This window comes from Exophiala bonariae, assembly GCF_035927105.1.
Source record: "Exophiala bonariae strain CCFEE 5792 chromosome Unknown scaffold_28, whole genome shotgun sequence".
Classification (NCBI taxonomy): Eukaryota; Fungi; Ascomycota; class Eurotiomycetes; order Chaetothyriales; family Herpotrichiellaceae; genus Exophiala; species Exophiala bonariae.
Window position 1 is genome coordinate 17,541 of NW_027042503.1, and position 20,372 is coordinate 37,912.

General features: G+C 47.5%; 5 protein-coding genes across 5 annotated transcripts; 1 reads left to right on the top strand and 4 right to left on the bottom strand.

Annotated features, from left to right (window-relative positions):
- Positions 1-485: 485 nt before the first annotated feature.
- LTR84_007130 (uncharacterized protein) lies at positions 486-2,393 on the top strand (the record flags this gene model as incomplete). The annotated part of the gene is made up of 5 exons (XM_064850684.1): positions 486-704; positions 780-803; positions 856-1,097; positions 1,163-1,526; positions 1,578-2,393. The coding sequence occupies 5 exons, from the start codon at positions 486-488 to the stop codon at positions 2,391-2,393; spliced, it is 1,665 nt and encodes a 554-aa protein (XP_064702350.1).
- A 204-nt stretch (positions 2,394-2,597) lies between these two features.
- Positions 2,598-3,779, bottom strand: LTR84_007131 (uncharacterized protein; the record flags this gene model as incomplete). Its single annotated transcript, XM_064850685.1, has 2 exons — positions 2,598-3,630; positions 3,685-3,779. The coding sequence occupies 2 exons, from the start codon at positions 3,777-3,779 to the stop codon at positions 2,598-2,600; spliced, it is 1,128 nt and encodes a 375-aa protein (XP_064702351.1).
- A 640-nt stretch (positions 3,780-4,419) lies between these two features.
- LTR84_007132 (uncharacterized protein) lies at positions 4,420-6,072 on the bottom strand (the record flags this gene model as incomplete). The annotated part of the gene is made up of 2 exons (XM_064850686.1): positions 4,420-5,394; positions 5,455-6,072. The coding sequence occupies 2 exons, from the start codon at positions 6,070-6,072 to the stop codon at positions 4,420-4,422; spliced, it is 1,593 nt and encodes a 530-aa protein (XP_064702352.1).
- A 3,069-nt stretch (positions 6,073-9,141) lies between these two features.
- On the bottom strand, positions 9,142-10,955 carry LTR84_007133 (uncharacterized protein; the record flags this gene model as incomplete). The annotated part of the gene is made up of 6 exons (XM_064850687.1): positions 9,142-9,310; positions 9,376-9,536; positions 9,592-10,002; positions 10,059-10,151; positions 10,204-10,301; positions 10,358-10,955. 6 exons carry the CDS (start codon positions 10,953-10,955, stop codon positions 9,142-9,144), a joined length of 1,530 nt encoding a protein of 509 aa, XP_064702353.1.
- A 7,074-nt stretch (positions 10,956-18,029) lies between these two features.
- Positions 18,030-19,036, bottom strand: LTR84_007135 (uncharacterized protein; the record flags this gene model as incomplete). The annotated part of the gene is made up of 2 exons (XM_064850688.1): positions 18,030-18,782; positions 18,833-19,036. The coding sequence occupies 2 exons, from the start codon at positions 19,034-19,036 to the stop codon at positions 18,030-18,032; spliced, it is 957 nt and encodes a 318-aa protein (XP_064702354.1).
- Positions 19,037-20,372: the final 1,336 nt, after the last annotated feature.

Genomic DNA, 20,372 nt, shown 5'->3' on the forward strand with positions numbered 1-20,372 from the left:
CAGCCGGCGAATCGATCTTAGAGAGGTACCAGAATGCTATGTATATCGATATCGCATGACCACGAATCTTCAAATATGCTTCCCCCCGGCCCGCTTTCCGAAAGGAGCATATGTCAGTGTATTCAAAGCCGTCAAGCGATTTCTTGCGCTACTTTCGGCAGAAGGCTCGGCATATCGGTAAGATGCCGATTGGCGCTCGGCTAAGCAGTTTCGCCATCATGGCTGCCCGAAATGTGGTTCCTCAGCCTCAGGAGGGTCTGAAGTACAACGAACGGTGAGCTGAGATGGCAATGTCACGTGTGGCTCTACTGCGATTCCACAATATCCATAGAGCGAAAGTGTCCGATATATCATATGAACAGTTCGTATTACCCTTACCGTGGTCGTGATTTTTGCACGCCAGAATTTTCGTTCTCAATCGACACAATCTTCGCTTCCAGAACCTGTCCGCCAGCCAATAGATTACAACGTCTTCGACATTTGCGATGGTGAGCTCGAAATCAGATGGGTTCATGCCCGTCAACAGCAATACTCCTACGGGAAGTGATCCTCAAACCACCAGTCGCAATATTCACATTGCTCTCAACAACGTCAGTGCTTGGACCCCTGAAAGACGGCTAGATGTGGTCACAGTTGGAGCTGGGTTCTCGGGTTTGATATTCGCACATAAATTACAGCACCAATATCCTGACATGCAAGATATGGTGAGTCACAAAATTTTCGAGGCCAGGCATGACATTGGGGGTACGTGGCTTGTCAACAGGTATCCTGGGGTACAGTGTGATGTGCCTGCTCACATATACGTAAGAATAACCTACTAGGAGCGGACACTGTTATGTATTGACGTATAGATAGGCTTTCCCTTTCGACCCGAAGACTGATTGGAGTCACTATTATGCTACGGGACCTCAGATCTACGAATATATGAAAACTACTACTAGAAAATGGGAACTGGATAGAGATATCAAGTTTAATCACAAAGTTATCGAAGCAGTGTGGCAAGAGCAACTAGGGAAATGGAAAATCACGATTGAAAATGAGAATCAAACAATTGTGGAATTTGCTGATATACTGATCTCCGGCCAAGGAGTTTTGGAGTAAGTTCAAACTCCTGCTTTACAGTTCTCATAATCTTTAGAGTGGGACTGAGACTTGTGAGAAGCAAATGGAAATGGCCACAGATAAACAATTTCGAACAGTTTCAGGGCCACAAATGTCATTCGGCCAATTGGGATCATGAATACGATTACTCGAACAGAACAGTCGCGGTTATTGGTAATGGCTCTTCTGGAGTTCAGATTATCCCTCAGCTGGCAAAGCTACCCAACACTAAGGTGATCAGCTTCCAAAGAAGCCCGAATTTCGTCTATACTCCTTTTACTCCTGCAGCATTACTAGGGCGATCCGACCCCAGCTCCAACCCTGCATACTCTGACGATGATCAGAAGCGGTTTGCCGAGCAACCCAACGCCCACAGAGAGTATCGGAAGAAGATTATTCATTTTATTAATAGTGGCTTCACTAGGGTAAATAACAACCCCTTGAAGTCACATTCCACTGGCTCACAATCAATCTAGTATGTTAAAGGTTCACCGCTCAACTTGGAGGCTAGCAAAGCCGCGAAAGCCCAAATGGAGGAAACTCTGCGCCACGATCCTGAGCTTTGCACAAAGCTCATCCCCGAATGGAGTTTAGGATGTCGCCGAATCACGCCTGGCGAAGGCTACCTGGAATCTTTCCTACGGCCAAATGTTCAGCTCGTTATGAGTCCTGTTGCAGAGATGACGAATACTTCTTGCATTGCGGCTGATGGTCGTACGTTTGAAGTTGACGTTGTTGTATGTGCAACAGGCTTTGACGTCTCAAACAAGCCTCAGTGGCGTATGATTGGAAGAAATGAAGTTGATCTCGGCAAAATGTGGGAGGTAGATCCTGAGTCATATTTATCAATATGTGCTCGGGATATGCCTAACTACTTTATGTTCCTTGGTCCTAATGCGGTGGTGGCGCATGGATCAATTATCGAAGCCATCAACTGGACCGGCGACTATATTATTAAATGGATTCGAAAGATTGCTTCCGAGAACATCAAATCGATAGTTCCACGGGCTTCTGGGGTAGACGAACTCATCGCTTATGGCGACCAAATCCACAAGACGATGGTTTGGACAGACACATGCAAGAGCTGGTTTAAACGGAATACTATCAACGGGAGGGTTACAGCCGCATTCGCTGGCAGCGCATTGGTTTTCAAGAAGTTGCTCAGTGAAATTCGTGGGGAAGATTTCGAGATCGAGTACTGGCGTGATAATCGCTGGGCTTTCCTGGGAAATGGGTTTACGAACTTCGAACTCGATCATGGCAATGATTTAGCGTGGTACATAGAGAAGTAACTAGATAATCGGAATTTTGAAGCAATGAAACGAAGCCATTCAATCCGCAGTTGGTCGTAATGTTTAGTGATAAGGTTTGTAACCTGAGAAGTATGGGCAGACTAGGGTTCTAGGCTATTTGATTTGTAGAATGAAGAATATTACTTGAAAGGTATTCAAGATGCCGTATCATAGTATTTGACTACATATCTTACGACTTTTCTGTCAAACATTCCGGGTTCCTTCTATTGCTTTTTGGAAATCTTTCACAAAACACCAGCGTAATTTCCTTGCAAAGTCATTGCTCAACCAGTCATTCGCGAAGTCAGGAAACATGGGAAATCCTTCCTCTAGTAGAGAAGTATCATGCGCTATTATGACGAGCACATTATCTGCAGCATCAAACTCGCTCATCTTGGCAATAGTTCGCTCGCAGTCCTCTGCATGGTAAGAGAATCCCTGTTTCACTCGATAAAAGGGCTCATTGGACTTCTTCTCGTGGTGAATCTCTTGCAACCATGCTCCGGGGCAAACACTCATTCGCGCCCCTGACATTGGAGATGGATCAAGCGTTTTCGGTAGAGGCAGATACTCGGTAGGTCGAAATTCACCACCGTGATGACATGTGTCTCCCCCCATGAAAATGAAACTATCTTGGCCCTGTTGCCCATGCTCCCCAGTACTGACGCGAGCCAGGGCACAAAGGTGGCCTATCGCGTGTCCAGGAGCATTTAATATATAGAAGCTGCCGTCTCCAAAATGGTCGTGGTACTGCAGTCCGCCGATTCGAGCAGCCGATGGCTCAAAAATGAGCTCCCTGAGTTCGCGACCTTCGTAATCAGACTGTAAAATTACCGAGCTGCTGCCTTCCGGATAGCCTGGCAGAAAGGCCTGTTTAAACCCTGGACCGACAATAAGCGCTGTGCTAGCCGGAAAAGTGCTTGGGTCCCCAATATGGTCGTAATGCCAATGGCTCCAGATGAGCGCTTCAATGGCGCCGTTGCTCACAGCAACGCCACCCTCTTCAAGTATCTCAGCCACGTTCTTCTCTACTTCTATGTGTAAATCATGTTGTTTCAACAGACCTTGCACCATGGGTGACAGCATTTGCCAGTCCCTGCGGGTGCCAAGATCGTAAAGAAGTCTTCGTCCTGAGGGATGCTCGATGAGGAATGAATAAGCTGGACAGTGCAAAGTGTCATGACCAGGTATTGCTGGCTCGAGGATCATCGAGGCAGGAGCTGACAAACGAGAAGTGCTGTTTACCAACAAAGTGAGCAGAGCTGAACGACGAGATGTGACAGATACTCACGTGTCAATAACGCGAACCTGGACAGATGTACTGGATAAAGGGACATCCAAGGCAGGTGCTGCCTTTGGGGTCGTTAAATACCCATCGAAAGGCATCCTCGCTGTTTGCTTTTTCACTCCAGGTTTCTAGGGAAGGTCGCGCCAGGTGATGAACGGATTAAGTTCTAACGCCGGTGCTAGGTTGTATCTAAGGTGATTGATATCGAGAACTTTATGTGGTGAAAAGCTTTGCACTGCGTCTTAGGTTGCCAATGACTTCTCTGTGTTGACCCTTCCTAGGCTTGAAGTTATTGAACTTCTATCTTATTCCTTTTCGCTTTCTCAAAGAGGAATTACCGTCGCGTTCTAATTGAGAACATTGGGCTTAGCAAGAACTCAACTAGCTGGGCTAAATGCACACGGTTGACTGTCGAAGACTTCTGATGCCGAAAGCCACCTCGGTATCTGTCGGCACAAGCTCCACTTCTGTAGGGCCCCAGGATGCCGCTCGGCTGTCTGGGTCTTGATATTTTATTTGCATACGCACTTGTATGGCAGGCTTCAAGGCCATATCCCAAGGTGGGAAGAGTGTACTCATTTTTAGCCCTAGTTCACGATTTTTAAATCTGGTTGGTTTTTATTATAGACACTATACGAGTGCTGAAAGCTATCCAAGAAAAATGAACTCGAAGTGGGTGGCGGGTTGAGGCATTGATTTAGATTGATCATGAGCCTCTCGAGAAAATATTGATGGAGATCAATTATCAATCAGCGCGAATGTCTCGCTATCGACAATAGGTGGATCGTCATAAGAATCAAGTCGGAAGAAATCCAGATATGACTGGGTTTCAGGCCCCAACCATGGAAGATTATCTTCTTCGAATGAGGGCAGAAAGGTTTCGGAGTCCAGTTGCCTTTCAACATTGTCGTTTACCAAGTCCATGTTTGAGCAAAGTGATTGCGGAAAAGGAAAAATCTCTGCAAGTCTTGGCAGCAGCGTTGAAGCTCCAGCAGCACCAATCGTGCTCGGCTCCTGGTTTTCAGACTGATGCTCCAGAGTTTGCCACTCCACCATGTTGCGGATTTTCTCGATGTTTTTGCGGACCACTGGTGCCCCTCCCCACTTCGACTCCAGTCGATCGAGCGTTGAGCATAGAATCTGGAGCTCTTCATTCCGGACCATGATTTTCCCAGCCTGATTGGGGCGATGATAAATCAGTGGTATGCTGGCGGCCATCATGTAGAACGTTGTACTCGAAGACATCAGATTTAGATCTTCCCAGCAGTCTACTTCTTCTATGAGGCGTGCCACGGAGGATGCAGCTATGATAGAAGGCACCGATGAAGACCATCGATGATGATTTTGCAGACGGACTGCTTCAAGTAAGATGATGGTGACGAAGTAAACCATGTGGAGCTCCGACACGGACTGACGGTATGGTCTGCGTAGCCCTGTTGCCGTGAATAATCGAACTTCCTCTGGTAATGCGGCGATCCAGGTGTAAACAGAGTCCGTCAGCCGCTGGAGATCTGCTGTGGAAGCTGACCTCCCGCTGATTCCGATATCAGCGATCTCGCCCCATATGCTTGTTAGTCCTGCATATTGGATGAATACAGAGCTTGCGCTGTCTGGATTCTCAAAGTCTGCCACATTTGGCAATCTAGTGTCACAGTCAGAGTAACGGACAGCTAGAGGACGTCCGAAGCAGGCTGCTTGCAACCGATCTGCATTCTGGAAGGCTCAGCTTTTAGTTTTGTCAGGCAAAATCGAATCATGAGTTGGGAATCTTACCATTAAAATCCACCAAAGACGTCGTAGGCGACCAGGTTGTGAATGCTTCAGATATGTAGACTCCTTGTGCAAACCCATTTGTAACGCCATTCGGATCGCAGTGCCGGTCCACTGCCAAGGACAGTCAAGGCTGAGTAAGTCGGTCGGGTTGGGACTCCAGCAAATCATCAAGCAGAGTGCGGCTAGAACTGTGACAGGGTTTGGATCGTAATTCAGAGAAAGCATTAGCTTCGTCTTCTCATAGAGCCTACGAGAAAGAGCCAATCCATCACCCCTCGAAGAATGGCGCGTCAAGCTCCCTGCCATACACACTGCTTGTTTCAATAATACCGAACAAGTAGGGTCATCAAACTCCCTGCGATCAGTCACTGGATAACGATCGAAAACGTTGGCAAAGTAAGCCTCGGTGAGAGCTGCTAGCAGTGGAGGTTTGGGTAATATCGTGGCCTCTACGCATTGTAATAGCGGCTCAATCTGAGGTGCAGTTCGAGATAAGACTGAAGTTTCGATTGCGGGCTCGGCGACGGCATCATGGGCGAGAAGTGTGTGCGCTCCGACATAGCTCGATGGGCCAAAGGTATTATGAGATATCTGTGCTGATGGAGGATCCCGCAACATTTCTTCAGACCGCGTCGGAGACAGAGAAATTCCGCTTGGGCCTTGATCAAGCCTGCTGTCACGAGTTTCGTGCACTCGAGCGGATGAAGAAGAGGACAACTGCAAAACGGCTGCGAGCCGACCACTTCGAGGTCCTGTCCTTACTACACACTCGAGATTATTTCGATAGCAGTTTTGACATTTACCACCATGACTATCCTGAAGATTACACCGCACCTGAAACGTGAGATTGGCGTATTTCTAATGGGGACGTCCTATTTTACCTTTCTAGCATGGCAGGTGACACACACGACCTGGGCTCGATCCCTCCGAGTCATGGGCATCGGAAAGAAAGCGAACGCTTTCAATAAGGTTTGAGTTCCTTTCGTGCAGATTGACTCCGCGAATCTTTCACAATCAAAGGTTGAATACAAAGCGGTTTGTTGTATGTGAATTAAGAAGTGCCATCGAGGTGGGCTCTCAAGGTCATTAGCAAACAAGTAGTTAATGAGGTTGCATGGTAGGAATGCAAATCTCCCCAAGAATCTTCGGATTTCTCTCGGAATTGCCAGGAAGAATATGTCCAAGGTTCGGAGGTCCCAAGGGCTTAGTTAAATACCTGGGTAATTACCCCGCTTACTTGGACAAAGAAAACCCGACCCCACAGCCTTGGCATTCGTCCCGGAAGTTGGACTCTTGGACGCCCGTTTAGAGTACCCATGGCGTTCTAGGGGCAGCGCGGGCTTTCGAAAGACGCTCCTATAATTATGTCTAAATGAGCCCAGACAATTCATTATAAAGGACCACTGTACACTAGAAGAAGGCCACAACGAGGCTGAGTATTATAGTGACAGAGCCATAGCATTGCTAACTATCGTCTTCTAGCCGTAGCGATGCCTTGTGCGTGCTACGACTCTGATAGTCACATAGGTCTTCCAGCCAACTGAAAATATTGTCTGTGAATTCCCACACCTCCCAATGTTCGTCGCGCCCGAAGATGTTAGATAGCCCGCCGACTATGGTGAGCCCCTGTCGCCGAGCCCATTATGTAGTCCAACGACATACAAATAAGGACAAGGTCTGGACTAAGAGCCTGGTTGATCTGCAGTAGCATTAGCGCACGATGGGAAAACCTTCACTTCACTTCCGGACAGAAGTTCAAGCTAGTTGCAACCCAAAATCCGGCTCTCTATTCTCGAAACGAAGCCGTTGAGCAGCATACCTGAGAGAATAATCTCATTCACCCCCAACAATGCTTTGTCCCACTTTTAAATGGCATTTTTAAATGGTCGGTAATTGGAGAAATGGTAATCGGAGACGTCCTGCTGATGCTCCTTTGCGCTCTACCGGTCTAGGAGGTGCTCGTGTTAAAGTGCTCAAAGGGGATACATACAGCTGTGCAAATTGGGGAGTCATAGATTGGAGGTTATAATGACCAAAATGGGTATTGCACATTTCAATGTTGTGCCTGCTGCAGTCTTTGGATTCTGTCTTCGAAACTATTGCCTGATCCCTCTTGCTGACCATAGTTTCGCTAGTGCCGCAGTATTGCATACATCGTGTTGCAGCTAGGGGCTATAAAGTACGAAGTGCTCGTAGTACTCTATCGGAATCGTCTTCCGGATCTGGTAGAGGTGTATTAGCTCTATCACTGGTTTTGGAATCGCAGGATGGGTTGCAATCTCAAATCACTTACTATCTTCGGACTTCGTATGAATAAGAGCTGGAGCACGTACTGCAAATTTAATTATTACCTCAAGACCATTCGCAATCACGGAACCCAAGGTTGCGATTGTCACAGAGGAGGTAAGTACCAGTAGGAGCTTTTCATTATTTGAAAAAACCTCGGTTGAACATCAGCAAGCCTCAGGTGTCGGCCTTGTCACAGCAAATGCCCTTATCTCTGAGTGATGGAAAGTTGCCGTTTCGAGATCAACTTCAAATCCGACAAGACTGAGACTGTATACCATGATCTTTACTTGGTGGACACTACGGATTGCAATAGCTTAGGACGTTCCTATGAGAGTGTCTTTCAGATGTATGGAAGACTGGAGTTTGGTACGCTGCTTGTACTGTATATCAGAGATTTGTGCTGACCCAAATTATGTACTCGATAGACTTCGGGAATCCTGGGATCATTGAAGCCTTGGACTCCTTCATAGTACGCGGAACGAGCTCTCGCCTTCTTTAGACCAAACAGTCGTGGACGTCAATCTAACTGCCGTTATGGCGGGGCTTATTCTGCTTAGCATTATTTTTGCCACAACAAAGTCAGTGGAGTTTCTTCGATCCTGGTTTTGACCACTCTAACGGACTCATTACACCGTACACCAGGCTTCCCAATGTATGCTCATGTCAAGCACGCCGTTCTTGGCCTACGCAGATCTCTGGCACCTCTTGAGTGGAAGGGCGACAAGAGCCGTGTCGCCTGCAGTTGCCCTGGGACCATGGGAACGAACTTGATGGACGACTAGGCCGGATTATTTTCACAACAGTCGATAATGTAGTGGCAGAAATCATCTCCCTTGTGTAAAATCCTTCGCCAGGAGGTAAGGTCATTGAAGTCGTTAGCGAAGAAGCTGCAGATATTCCTAGTGCAGAATTCCACACTGGGAGCTGCAAACGGTTCATGGAACGACTAGAAGAAATTGCCCTTGGACTCTACCTGATCCTCAGTATGGGTTTCTAGGCTATAGAACCTTAGAAACTTAGGATATAACATTCTATACTTCGGCGCGGATGATTTATTCTATATCCGCGTATAATAGACTATCCTACTATTATCCTACTGAACTCACCTTATTGAAATTTTGGAACCGACCCAGCATCAAACGAACTACTGAGTGTCGATTTGAACGCATATAGTGCTATTATGGCAAGATTAGCAAAGAAGAGGAGCGGGTTTCTAGTAGTTGAATACATTATACCTTGTAAGCTACTAGCGGTGAACTATGTTATATCTTATAACAGCAATATCTGTTGCCTATTCTTCAGTCTGTAATAATGTGACAACCATATGGAGAAACTGAAACTCAATAATGGTACAACGATTGGAATCCATTTCAAACAAAAATGGGTGGATAAGAGCTACTAAGTCTTACTCCTCTCTACTAGATATAGCGGTAACGACTTGCCAGCAGGCCCTCCACTAAATCCATCCGTCAATTCCATATCTTTCTCTTCCAAGGTATCAGCAACTCTAGCATCAAAGCGCAGGAAAAAGGCAGCCGTAAAAAGCTGCAACTCGATCAACGCAAGACTTTCAGTACGGATATTAGCAAGGTTTTCGAGAGAGCTGATATGGGACAGGAATTGGTGACCTACTTTCTTCCAATACATGCTCTTGGTCCAGTCCCAAAACCATTGAAAGCTGCATGTTGTGCAGAGGTGTCTGGCTGAAGCCAACGCTCTGGATCAAATATTTCAGGCTCAGGGAAGGTGACCGGGTCCAGGTGAACAGTGTAGTTCTGACATCCCACAACAGTCTGAATTGATTGTCAGTCACGAGTAGGCATTGCGCCATAGATCGGATGGACGTACACCCGCAGGAATGATATAATCGCCGACAACCAGTTCTTTTCCCACAACTCTCCTAGGCTGGAGACCGGGAATGGTTGGCCATCTCCTCAATGTTTCCATGATAACTGCATTCAGATATGGGAGCTTGTTGACGACCTCGTACATGGGAATAATACCGGGGGGAACTTGTCGCTCCAACTCTGCCACCAACTTTTCGCGGATAGGAGGGTTCTCAAGCACTGCCCAAATGAGAAATGAGATTGTGTTTGCGGCGGTTCCGGACCCAGCGAACATTATACCAATCAACTCCTCCGCAACTTCGAGATCATTCAGCTTTCTTTCAAGATAGGCGTCTTCGTTCTCCAACAACCGGCTTACAAAACTGGCTTTCATGTCTGTAGTTCGTTCTCGAGCTACAATGTCGAGGCAAAACTTGGGTACATCAGGACCTCAGAGTTCTGTGTATATCATATGCAAGGAGATCTTACATGTATCCACTTATGCAAGGAAATGAAAGGTCTTTTCACTGCCTGAATGGGCACAAACCTGCCAAGGTTACGTAGCGGTGGGAAAAGTGCAGTCTGTAAAGTTTCAGCCCAGCCACTATCCAGAAAGTCAAACCAAGTCACAAACCCAGGCAAAGACTGATTGAAAATCTTCCAAGTCTCTGATGACCGCGTGGGGCTTGCCTGTTTTCAGGGTACCACTCTCGTGGTTTAGGGTGAAATGAACTAGGAATTCGTCAGACCTCAGCATATTATGCCAGATATCCACATCAAATCCTCACAAACAACATCGAGTGCGAAGTTGTGAACCCAATGGTAGACATCCACTGGCTTTGTACCGTTTGCAGAGAGGGTAGCCATCATGTTGAATGTCTGGGAGAGTTTTTCGTACATCGCAGGGACATAGCTCGCCACGAATCTGTGCGAGAAAACTGGAGCCATCACTGCGCGTCGACCACTATGCTGATGAATATCTCTCATACTGAAGACATTATCGACTTCCGTAAACTTTCCCCCAGTATAGAACTCTGTTTTGGGCAGTCGGCTGCCATGACCGTATATTGCTTTTAGGGTGCTCGGATCGGCAAAGGATAGCTCGTCCGGAGCAATGCGAACGACGGGTCCATAACGTTGGTGGGCGTCTTGAACCGCCTGGGCCTTGCGCAACTTTCGTGCCGCAGAAGCACTCCAAATTCTTGAAGCTCGTGCTAGCAAAGGTCCAGGGTACCTTGCCAAAGGATGAAACCAAAGGCGGTATATGTACTGCAGGCGCACTAAGTTTCGTGAATCGGTCCAATTTTGCATGAAAAGACAAACCTTAAACAACAGAAGGAGTAGTAAAACACTCAGGACTTCCGCGATGCCGGTCATAGATGTCATTGTTAGCAGAGCCGCTATCAAGTTCGAGAGGCGAAATTCTGGCTCAAAGTCGTGGAGCCCTTCTGCCTAGCGGACTGTCGAATTGAAAGCCACACAAAAGCAATCCGCCCAAATATAAGCAGTAATTTCCGTACCTATAGCCCTAGCTGACTTCGATATACCCTCCTCCTTCAAGATATCTCATCTATTGGATTTTAAGCAGTGTTATGGAAGTTGCAATCTTCGTCTCGCTAGATTTTGGTGTCTTAAGGTGTCACTTCCCCGACGGCAACACTTCCCCGGATTTTACCTTGCCACCTGAGAGAAACTCCGACATTAAGTCCGGCGCAGCCCCGGGAAACTGAGAGGCGTTCATAGCCTCGGATCATAAGATCGGTGGCCCAGCTTGTACAATGTGTTAAAAACGTAAAGACCGCTGTTCACTGTTTTCAACAACTTTCTGCCCTTTTCTCACCATACGCACCAAGAGAACATAACATGCCTTACTCTGGAGAGAAACAAAAGTCGCAGGTGGAAATGCCCGTTGAGGAATGTGAAGAAAAGCTCCACAACGATACCAGCGACACAAGTCATGATCCACATGATCCCCTAACATGGAGCCTTGTACGAAAATTGGGCATCATGCTCATCGTCGGCATCTGGATTCTGCTAGGCACAACCAACATGATCATCATCGGGCCAGCACTCCAGATTATCCCAGTCGATCTTCACTCGTCCTTCGACACGTCAACCTATCTTGTCGGAGGTCCTTTGTTAGCATATGGGGCTGCTTCTTTCGTTTGGGTCCCATTGGGAAATCGCTACGGGTCGCGCCTTGTGTTCGTCATATGCGCAGTCACGGCAGCTTGCATGAGCGTGTGGGGTGCAAAAGCCAGCACCTTCGGCAGCTTAGTAGCAGCAAGGACGCTTGCATCTGCGTTCTTTGCACCCCCTGAGACTTTAGCGCCTCAAATGATCGGTGATTTGTTCTATCTCAAGGACAGGTCAAAGGCAATGACTTGGATAGGTATCCTGCAAGCTTCGGGATTCGCGGGGGGCCCGCTAGTAGGCTCTTTCATCGTTCAAAACAAGTATGACCTCCTCTCCACGTCTGGTTGACTTTGACGTGCAATTATTGACAACTCCTATTTCTGTGCCTTAGGGATCTTGGGTGGCGATGGGTCCAGTGGACAATGGCAATCTCCACGTTCGCAACGTCCATAGGACTCTTGCTCTTCTTTCCTGAAACTCAATACACCAGGAACGCTGACACATCGAACACCAAAAGGACTTTTAAGGATGATCTTCGCTTTTGGCCAGTTAGTGGTGGTGGGCCGCCAAAGTCTCGCAACCTGGCCCTTGGATTTTTGAATATCTTCTCCTATTTTTGTCATCCTGTCATCGTTCTGAATATGACCTTCTTCTCTTTGTGTCTGCTTACCAATAGCTATCTCTTGGTATGGATTTACTACAATATTACTCTGTTTCCATTGTGAAACATTACTAACGCCTTAATCAACAGACAACTCAATCACTTACGTACCTCATTGTCTATCCATTCAGCATCGGCGTGTCTGGCCTGACTTTCATCGCTCCACTCATTGGAACCTGGCTGGCTATGCTATTCTGCGGTATTCTCGCCGACAAGCTCTTCATCCGATGGACTACAAAAGAGGGGTCAAGACCCAAGCCAGAACACCGCCTCCCGCTCCTTCTCGCTACTGGACCGATTGGTATAGCTGGTCTTCTGCTTTTCGGAATCTGCACGCAAGAGAAGTGTCACTGGGTTGCTCCGTTGTTCGGATCCGGCATGCGTAAGGAACTCGAAAAATAACCCTCCATGCAAGCTCCAGACCACTAACAGTTACGTAATAGTCAGTTTTTGCTTCATATCCAGCCTCTCTATCTCATTTGCGTATCTTTTAGATATTTATGAGTCTCGCACTGATGCTGTCATGGTTGTTTACAACGGTTGCAAAAATCTAGCGGCGTTCGCCATTAGCTACGCCATCATCCCTTGGAACACAAAGGCTGGTTACACCGTACCTTTTGTTGTCATGGCGATCATTCTACTAGTTGCACATGGTTTCATGGCGCTCTGTTACTTTCAGGGGCAAGCTTTAAGGAAGTGGACGATCACGAGATTCGAAAACGCAGAGCAGAGAAGCCATGGTGATACTCTTTGAATCAAAATTACAACATGCTTACCGAAGACAAATTAGCCGATATTCCGCATTGAATAACCAGTAAATTGCTAATATTATATAGCACTGGTTCTACATATAAATGTCATAGAAAGTTCTCGTCCTGGCATATGAGCAATAGCAGAGTAGACCAGTAGTCTTTCTCGTGAAGCGAGCACCAGGCGGACCTCGACTTGAGATCTAAGCTTTGGTGCTTGATACGAGAAAAGATAGGAGTCAATCAACTCCCTGTGGAGCTCACTAGACCTTAGAAATCGGGAGCCCGCTATACACCCCTAGCTTTGTATCGTGGTACCCTAAAGTAGGGTCGATGAACGCCTCGGCGGTGGTAGTGCACTCTATTCGAAGGTTAATCGGGGAAAGACGAATTGTTGGATTTCTTGGGGCCATTACAGCACACTTAACTCCTACGGGGGATAATCGGAAGGTCAAAGTGCTTGCGACCGGACCAAGATGACTCCTCGTCGAGCCAAGTACATTTGGGCCAAGTCCCGGATAGCCGGTCAACATGTCAGAGAAATCCTCAATATATTATAATGTGACTGATTATCATCTATCGCCCTGAGAGGAGAATATACACAAATACTCATCAGGCTATCTTCAAGGTTCCAAGTCTCGGACCCCAAAACTGGCCAATCTTCGTCAGCATTCAAGTCAGGCCCTGCCTTACCCGTTTCTCCTTTTCTTTCGTGCCGAAGGAGTCAATCATGGGGCTCATCGACACACATGCTCACTTCATTCCCCCAACCTGGCGTAGTGTTTGTGAGCAATATGGACATGGGAAGCCTGACGGTATGCCGGAAATCCCAGTAAGTGCTGGTGAAAGAACCTCAAACCCATGATCATGCAACAGACAAATGTGGCTAACCTCCATATATTAGGCCTGGGACCCTGATCAGCATTTGCTACTAATGAAGCGGCTGGGAATAGCCAAATCGATCTTGAGCATAACTTCACCCGGCACCAATCTAGTCCAGGACAATAAGGAACTTGCAACGAGGATCTCTCGCGAATGTAACGAGTATGCTGGGGACTTGAAGCTTCGCTTACCGGAGTCATTCGGATTTTGGGCTTCCTTGCCCCTTCCGTTTGTGAATGAGAGCCTGGCCGAGATCGAGCACTCACTTGACAAACTCAACGCGGACGGAGTTGCTCTTCTAAGCAATTATCATGGGATATACCTTGGTGACGAGCGTCTGGACCCCATATTTGCGGAGTTGAACAGGAGACACGCTAAAGTGTTCATTCATCCCACTGGACCATGCATTGCTGGGGAATGTGGACTGCCAGGTTCTCGTGTATCACCTCTCAAGCAGTTCCCGGACCCGATGTATGAGTTCCTCTTCGACACAACGCGATGTGTTATCAATTTGTTCTTGAGTGGCACGATTCATCGATTTCCGAATATTGTATACATTCTTTCACATGCTGGTGGAACTATTCCTCCGGTGATCCAAAGATTCAGTTCATTCTCTGAAGCAATTTTGAAAAACCAAAACGGAGTTAATGCAACAACCGTAAGAAAGATGCTGCAAGAGCGCTTTTTTTTCGACCTTGCAGGCTTTCCTTTTCCGGACCAGATCCACGGTTTATTGCGCTATGTTGACACCAGTCGTTTACTTTATGGGAGCGATTTTCCATACACTCCTGCGTCGGGCGTCGAGTTTCTTCTCAAAGCGATAGACCAGGAAGGGCATACTGTGTTTAGCAATGACGAAAAATGGGATGTTGTTCTCGGCGGCAACGCGCAGAGACTTTTGGACAGCTAAAAACATCAAGAAAATGTCTACTTAGCCAACATTCAATGGGCATGCCTCAGGCATGAGAATTATACATAATACTCTACTCCTGCGGTATATTCTGTAGTGTTAAATGTCGAGGAGATACCTGACGGAGGAGCAAAGTAATGGTCCAGAAATCCCAAATCTTCTCCTGTCATTATGTTGCCCACATTCCTTTCCACCGTGGTATCGCCATTGTTGAATGATTGAGAGAAGTTTAGCTCTGGAACGCCATTTGCAAGGTGACTTGATATGTTATTCAGAGAATCAATGCTATCAAAGTCTGGGGAATCCTCTGCCGAGGCTGGGAATCATGGCGTCAGCTGAATAATTTGGCTCAGGGGTAAATCAGAGGACATACTCAGGGTTGCTGCTGCAACTATCAATCGTTCAAGGTAGTTGTGACACCTCTCAATCATCTTGTTGCCCGGGTCGAACAGTTTCAAAGCTTTGACGGCTTTCTCTAGGCCTTTCTTGCACTCCTCCTTCGATGGAGCATCGAGAATTGGTCTCCTAGGATCCTGACAAAGCATCATCACCGCGAAACTAACCAAGCCAGCATTGAATGCTAAACACATCATTTGAGAACCTTTCACAAAATCAATCATGGGGGAAGAAGAGCTTACTATAGTAAAGTGTAAACCACCAAGCATTTAAAAACTGCTTAGCGACACTTCCTTCTTGGATTAAGCTTGTGACAATTGTGATGATCTCCATGGCCGAGCGAAAGCAAACATAGATACTGTGGGATCCCAACCTGTGAACAAGTGTCGCCTCCGCGACATCGAGTGGCAAGGTGTGCGACATCTCAAGATATTTGACCAGTACGGGACGGTGAAGTAGTAATCGTACATTCAGCGAGCGTAGTGTCAGGGTGACTTGAAACCTCTTTGACATTACCGATGGTCCAGTCAGATCCAGGGTTGATAGCATCGCTACGACACCAGTGGAAGACAGTGTCTTGAGTTGAATTGGTAAGTCTTGCTCCCATTCGCGAAGCTCATTATCGATGCGTGCGATTGGGGACACAGCATCGAGGACGTTAGTCGTGTTCTCGAAAGCAATGTTTTGACCATATTGTTTCTCAATAACCTTTCCAAGGATTTCGTAGAGCTTTCTGATCTCACATTAGCCTTTCAGCGATGTCTCTAAGAAGATTGAGGTGCGCACATTGTAGCAACGAATATTCCGAGGCTGTAGTTATCCTCTGATCCAATTTCCAGTGTTTCTTGCTCGAGACGTTCTGGTAGGTCGAGAACAACCAGATTATTAGGTAGCACCGGCGGTTGCCCAAGAGTCATACTCAAGACTCTATGACAGATAAGTGTCTGTCTAAGACCAGAATCAGAAAGACTGACCTATCAAACACGACACACATAAACCATGTTCGTTTTCGCATCTCTCGTTCAAGAGGGAGATATACTTGAGAGCCTTGCCGAGAATGTAATCCAATGCGGATGGCAGCATTGACTGCCAGACTATGGGTCAGGCTCGTCTGGACCGATTTGTGAGTGGCTTGAAGATATTGTGTCTGGGAGACGAGGTATTGTACTAAAGTCAAACATAAGCAGGCTTCCTGAGGTTTCAACGCAGAGTTTTCACCGAGTTCTAAGCTGGAGCCGCCCAACACATATCTGTCACACAGGCTCACAGCCCTTGCGTAGTATACTTGCGCTTCCGTCGCACGGACTGCTGAGAGAGAATCGTCTCGAACTATTGTGTTCGTGGAGACCGCCAGGACCATGTTGAATAATCCCAGCCATGTTCTCCGCATGCTCTTTGGTCCATCTCTTTTCAAACGCGCATAGTTGTCAAGAAATGACGATTGATGGATGAAAGGAAAGAGAACTCCAGACGAGGAGAAATAGTTTTTGACGAGCGCATCTGAGTGTCCTTCGGGCGGAACAGCAAAGTGATCGAATTCTTCATTTTCATGTGTGTTCCGACTTTGATCGAGAATGTTGACGCCTCCAAGCGAATGAGCAACGTTCACGAACCCAAATGAACCACGACTATGTTGGTTGGACGAATTCCAAGGGTTAGTGATATTGCCCACGCGAGCCACCATATTTGTAATGGAGCGGGTGAATGTGATATTTGAAGAGGGGCCTAGAGAGCCCGCGTGAGCATGCTGCCAAATCTTTGAAACTGGAAACCCACCATGGAATGTTGACCACTCTTCATCGCCGGAGAGCACCGCCCCCATTCCGTCAACGGGGTCCACTGCCGCCGCCAAGTTTCGAGGCTCCTCCGGTGCAAGATTTCCAGCTTCCTGACTTGCGTTGGCGGGACTAGTGGTAGAGGTGGAAAGTGCGAATCCCCCTTGAGAAGCCCTTTCTGGAGAAGAGAATGCATTGGACGCGCGCGAAGAGCTTATCAAGTCTTCCAGGGTGCGAAGTCGTTTTTCGAGCTCCCGGTATGGTCTAAAACCATTACGCTCGTTAGTCGAATCGATACATTATCATGCTCTTGAAGGTAGATATGAAGACGCTTACTCGCTCCTTTCAATAGTCTGGTTGGGGGACGTACGAAGATACACGCAGGTATTGCCGGTTTCATTGCACATAGCGCATGTTGGCATAGCACCGTCACACTGTTGCGAGAATTTTAGAGCAGAAAGCGATAATTGGATTGGTTGCCCATACTCTCGATTTCCTGTTACGACAAGGATTGCAGGCAATTGGGATGCGACGACGCTTGCGAGGCGCCCTATGGAGATCTTCCGGCAGCGCAGGATCGGTCACTGAAGCAATGGGAGACATGTTGAGTACTCGCGTAATGATAGTCTCGATACTGAGACGGGCCAAAGATCATATGGAGTCAGCTATTGCTGGAGGAAATGTTCTGGTGACTGGGGAAGAACAGCTGTTTCCGACCAGTGGAGCTTTGAGCTTGATTCAATGTTCATCGGGCATGAGTCGGAAACCCGATGCGGGGATCGATCTAGCCGAGGCAGTCACCATCTCTTCCGTCAAAAGAACCAATGATATTTTCCGAAATGTTTTTGGTTAGACCCCTCTGCCAAGTACCTCATAAAAGGGGAAAGAACGGGGATAGTAGCTGAGCAAAGACTGCTGCAAAAGAATTGGCACGGAATTGATTCATTACTGCTACTTCCCCACGATATATTCCATTGGATAGTCCTTTTCCAGGCTCTGGTCGAGGGTCTGCTTCCACTGACTTCCTTTCCAGTTATTGAGAGGATGCGGGTACAGTGGCATGAGGCCATCCAGTCTTGCATCGTGGGCCAGAGCAACCAGAACGGAACCTTGCTTTTCAATCTCGCGAACTCTCCGAATAGTATTTCTGGCCATGTCCGGGTAGCGATGAAAGCTGGGAGCAATGCCTGGGCCTACTGTGACGCTCATTGGCCTGGTCCCGGCAAGTAGAGATCGGTGATGACAGCAATCACCACCCATGAATATCCACTCATCACTATCAGTTCGAGCAAGAGCCCCAAGATGTCCGTCCATATGTCCAGGGGCATCAATCAAATAGAAACTCCCATCACCAAAATAGTCAATTGCTCGCGAAAATGGGCCTAGTGGTTCCCAGTCATCTTTTTCATAGTCCAGCTCTCGAAAGTGCGGATGGCTAAGGACAGAGCCATCGAACGGCGAGTCAGCTGCTTCGGGCCACCCTGGAGTAACAGCGGCGCGACTCCCAGGACCAACGACGAGCTCTGCATTGGGGAATTTGGTACAGTCACCTGTGTGGTCAAAGTGTAGATGACTCAAGATTACAGCTGTGATCGAGTCAGACTGCTCGGGTCCTCCGTCAAGGAGCTCTTGGGCGTCTTGCTCGACCTCGGGAGCAATAAACTTGTAGTCGCTCTGAATTACTTGAGGATTTTTATCCAAGTCCTGCAAAGTGTGAGCCTAGGTGGTCGTAGCATGATGATATGTCTACTAACCTTCCGGAGCCCTAAGTCAAATAACAGCTTGCCTTTTGGGTGCTTGATGAGAAAGCTGAAGTCAGGAGAGTACTGTCGGTCTCGTAGCATATCACTGCTGCCATCTTCAAAAAGCCAACGGTCCGGGAGATATAAATGGCCAGTGGGCAATGCGAAGACGGAAACCGTTGCGCTTCCAGGAGGAAAATCCTGATTTTGAATCATGCTTGTACCAGCGAAGCACAAAATCAAGATTATCAAGGTGGAAAGAAATTAATATCTCGCAACATGGCCGGAAACTCAGACGCATATCATTCTCGCATGTCTTCACGGCCACCTCGAAGCTTCCCAAGCCTGCGGTATCTTAAACACGTTCTTTACAATCTATGTTCGGAATTAAAGCCCAGAGCGACTAACGCCGGGATCTACCGTGGCTTCTGGGGAGATAAGCGGGAGACCCTCGTGTACCGGGTAAGAAACAGATTCCGAAACAGGCGAGAGCGACTGAACGGCTCTAATTATTGTCCTTCGTCGTCTTGTGGCCCCCGACGTACAGACTAGCGATATTTCTAGTTCATACTTCGTTACTACCTTTCAAGCAAATCCGGAAGCTCCCGCCCGCTGGTCGGGGGGTACTGCTCTCTGAGTCAAGGCTGACCACCAAAGTCTACACAAAATTTATGAGATTTGGATAGCTACGTCCGAGACTGCGAAGACTTTGCTGTGATATCGACTGGGTGGGCTCACTCTATTCCTTGTGGTTAGTGTTAGTTAAGGATATATCCGTACCACCAGATATGAAAGGAGTCAGAATGCTGCTTCAAGAGTTTCTCGTAATTTGTGGCAAGAGAGGGCCAAGACAACTGCCAATTGGAGGAGAGGAGACTGAACAGAATCAGCGATACCGTAGGGATTTGCAATGACTTGGAAGCGTACATAGATTGCTAAGAGAACTCTTAGGCGTTTTGGTTTGGGGAACCTCTCCATCACTTCTTAGGCAGGAGGGACCTAGAACTAGTTAGGGTGGCGGGCTAGGCGGTGCACTATAATATTTTAAGGATTAGTTCTTTGGTACCTGGGGAGGCACTTAACTAACTTAGTTAGTAACCAGTTGGGTGATTCTTGCCAAGACCCCGAGCCCGAAGAAGGTGTCTTGGGTGAGAATGAATCGCCGTGAGCAGTCAATATCCCTCCGTTGTGCCAACATTTGAGAAACAGCGCATGGTTTACACAGAAGAGCGGTTTCAAAGAGACAAGAGCGATCTCGCGTACCTACTCATGCATTGTTCCTCTCTATTATGAAAACAAATATTGCCGGCACTGAGCCTAAGTAATTTGCGGGGAAGGAACCACCCGGAAGCATTTATTCTCTGTGGGCTTTCGGCCCTGAGATAGAAGCTAAGTGGTTGCCCGGTGCGGGGAGAATATTTTCACCGAGAAACTCGGGCAATCCTCCCGACCAAAGAAAGTCCCCTACCTCGCATACTTCACTCTACTCGCAGGTTGATCGCTCAAACGCCGGAGTAGCAGATTCAGCTCTTCCATAGGCTTGTCAATGCTA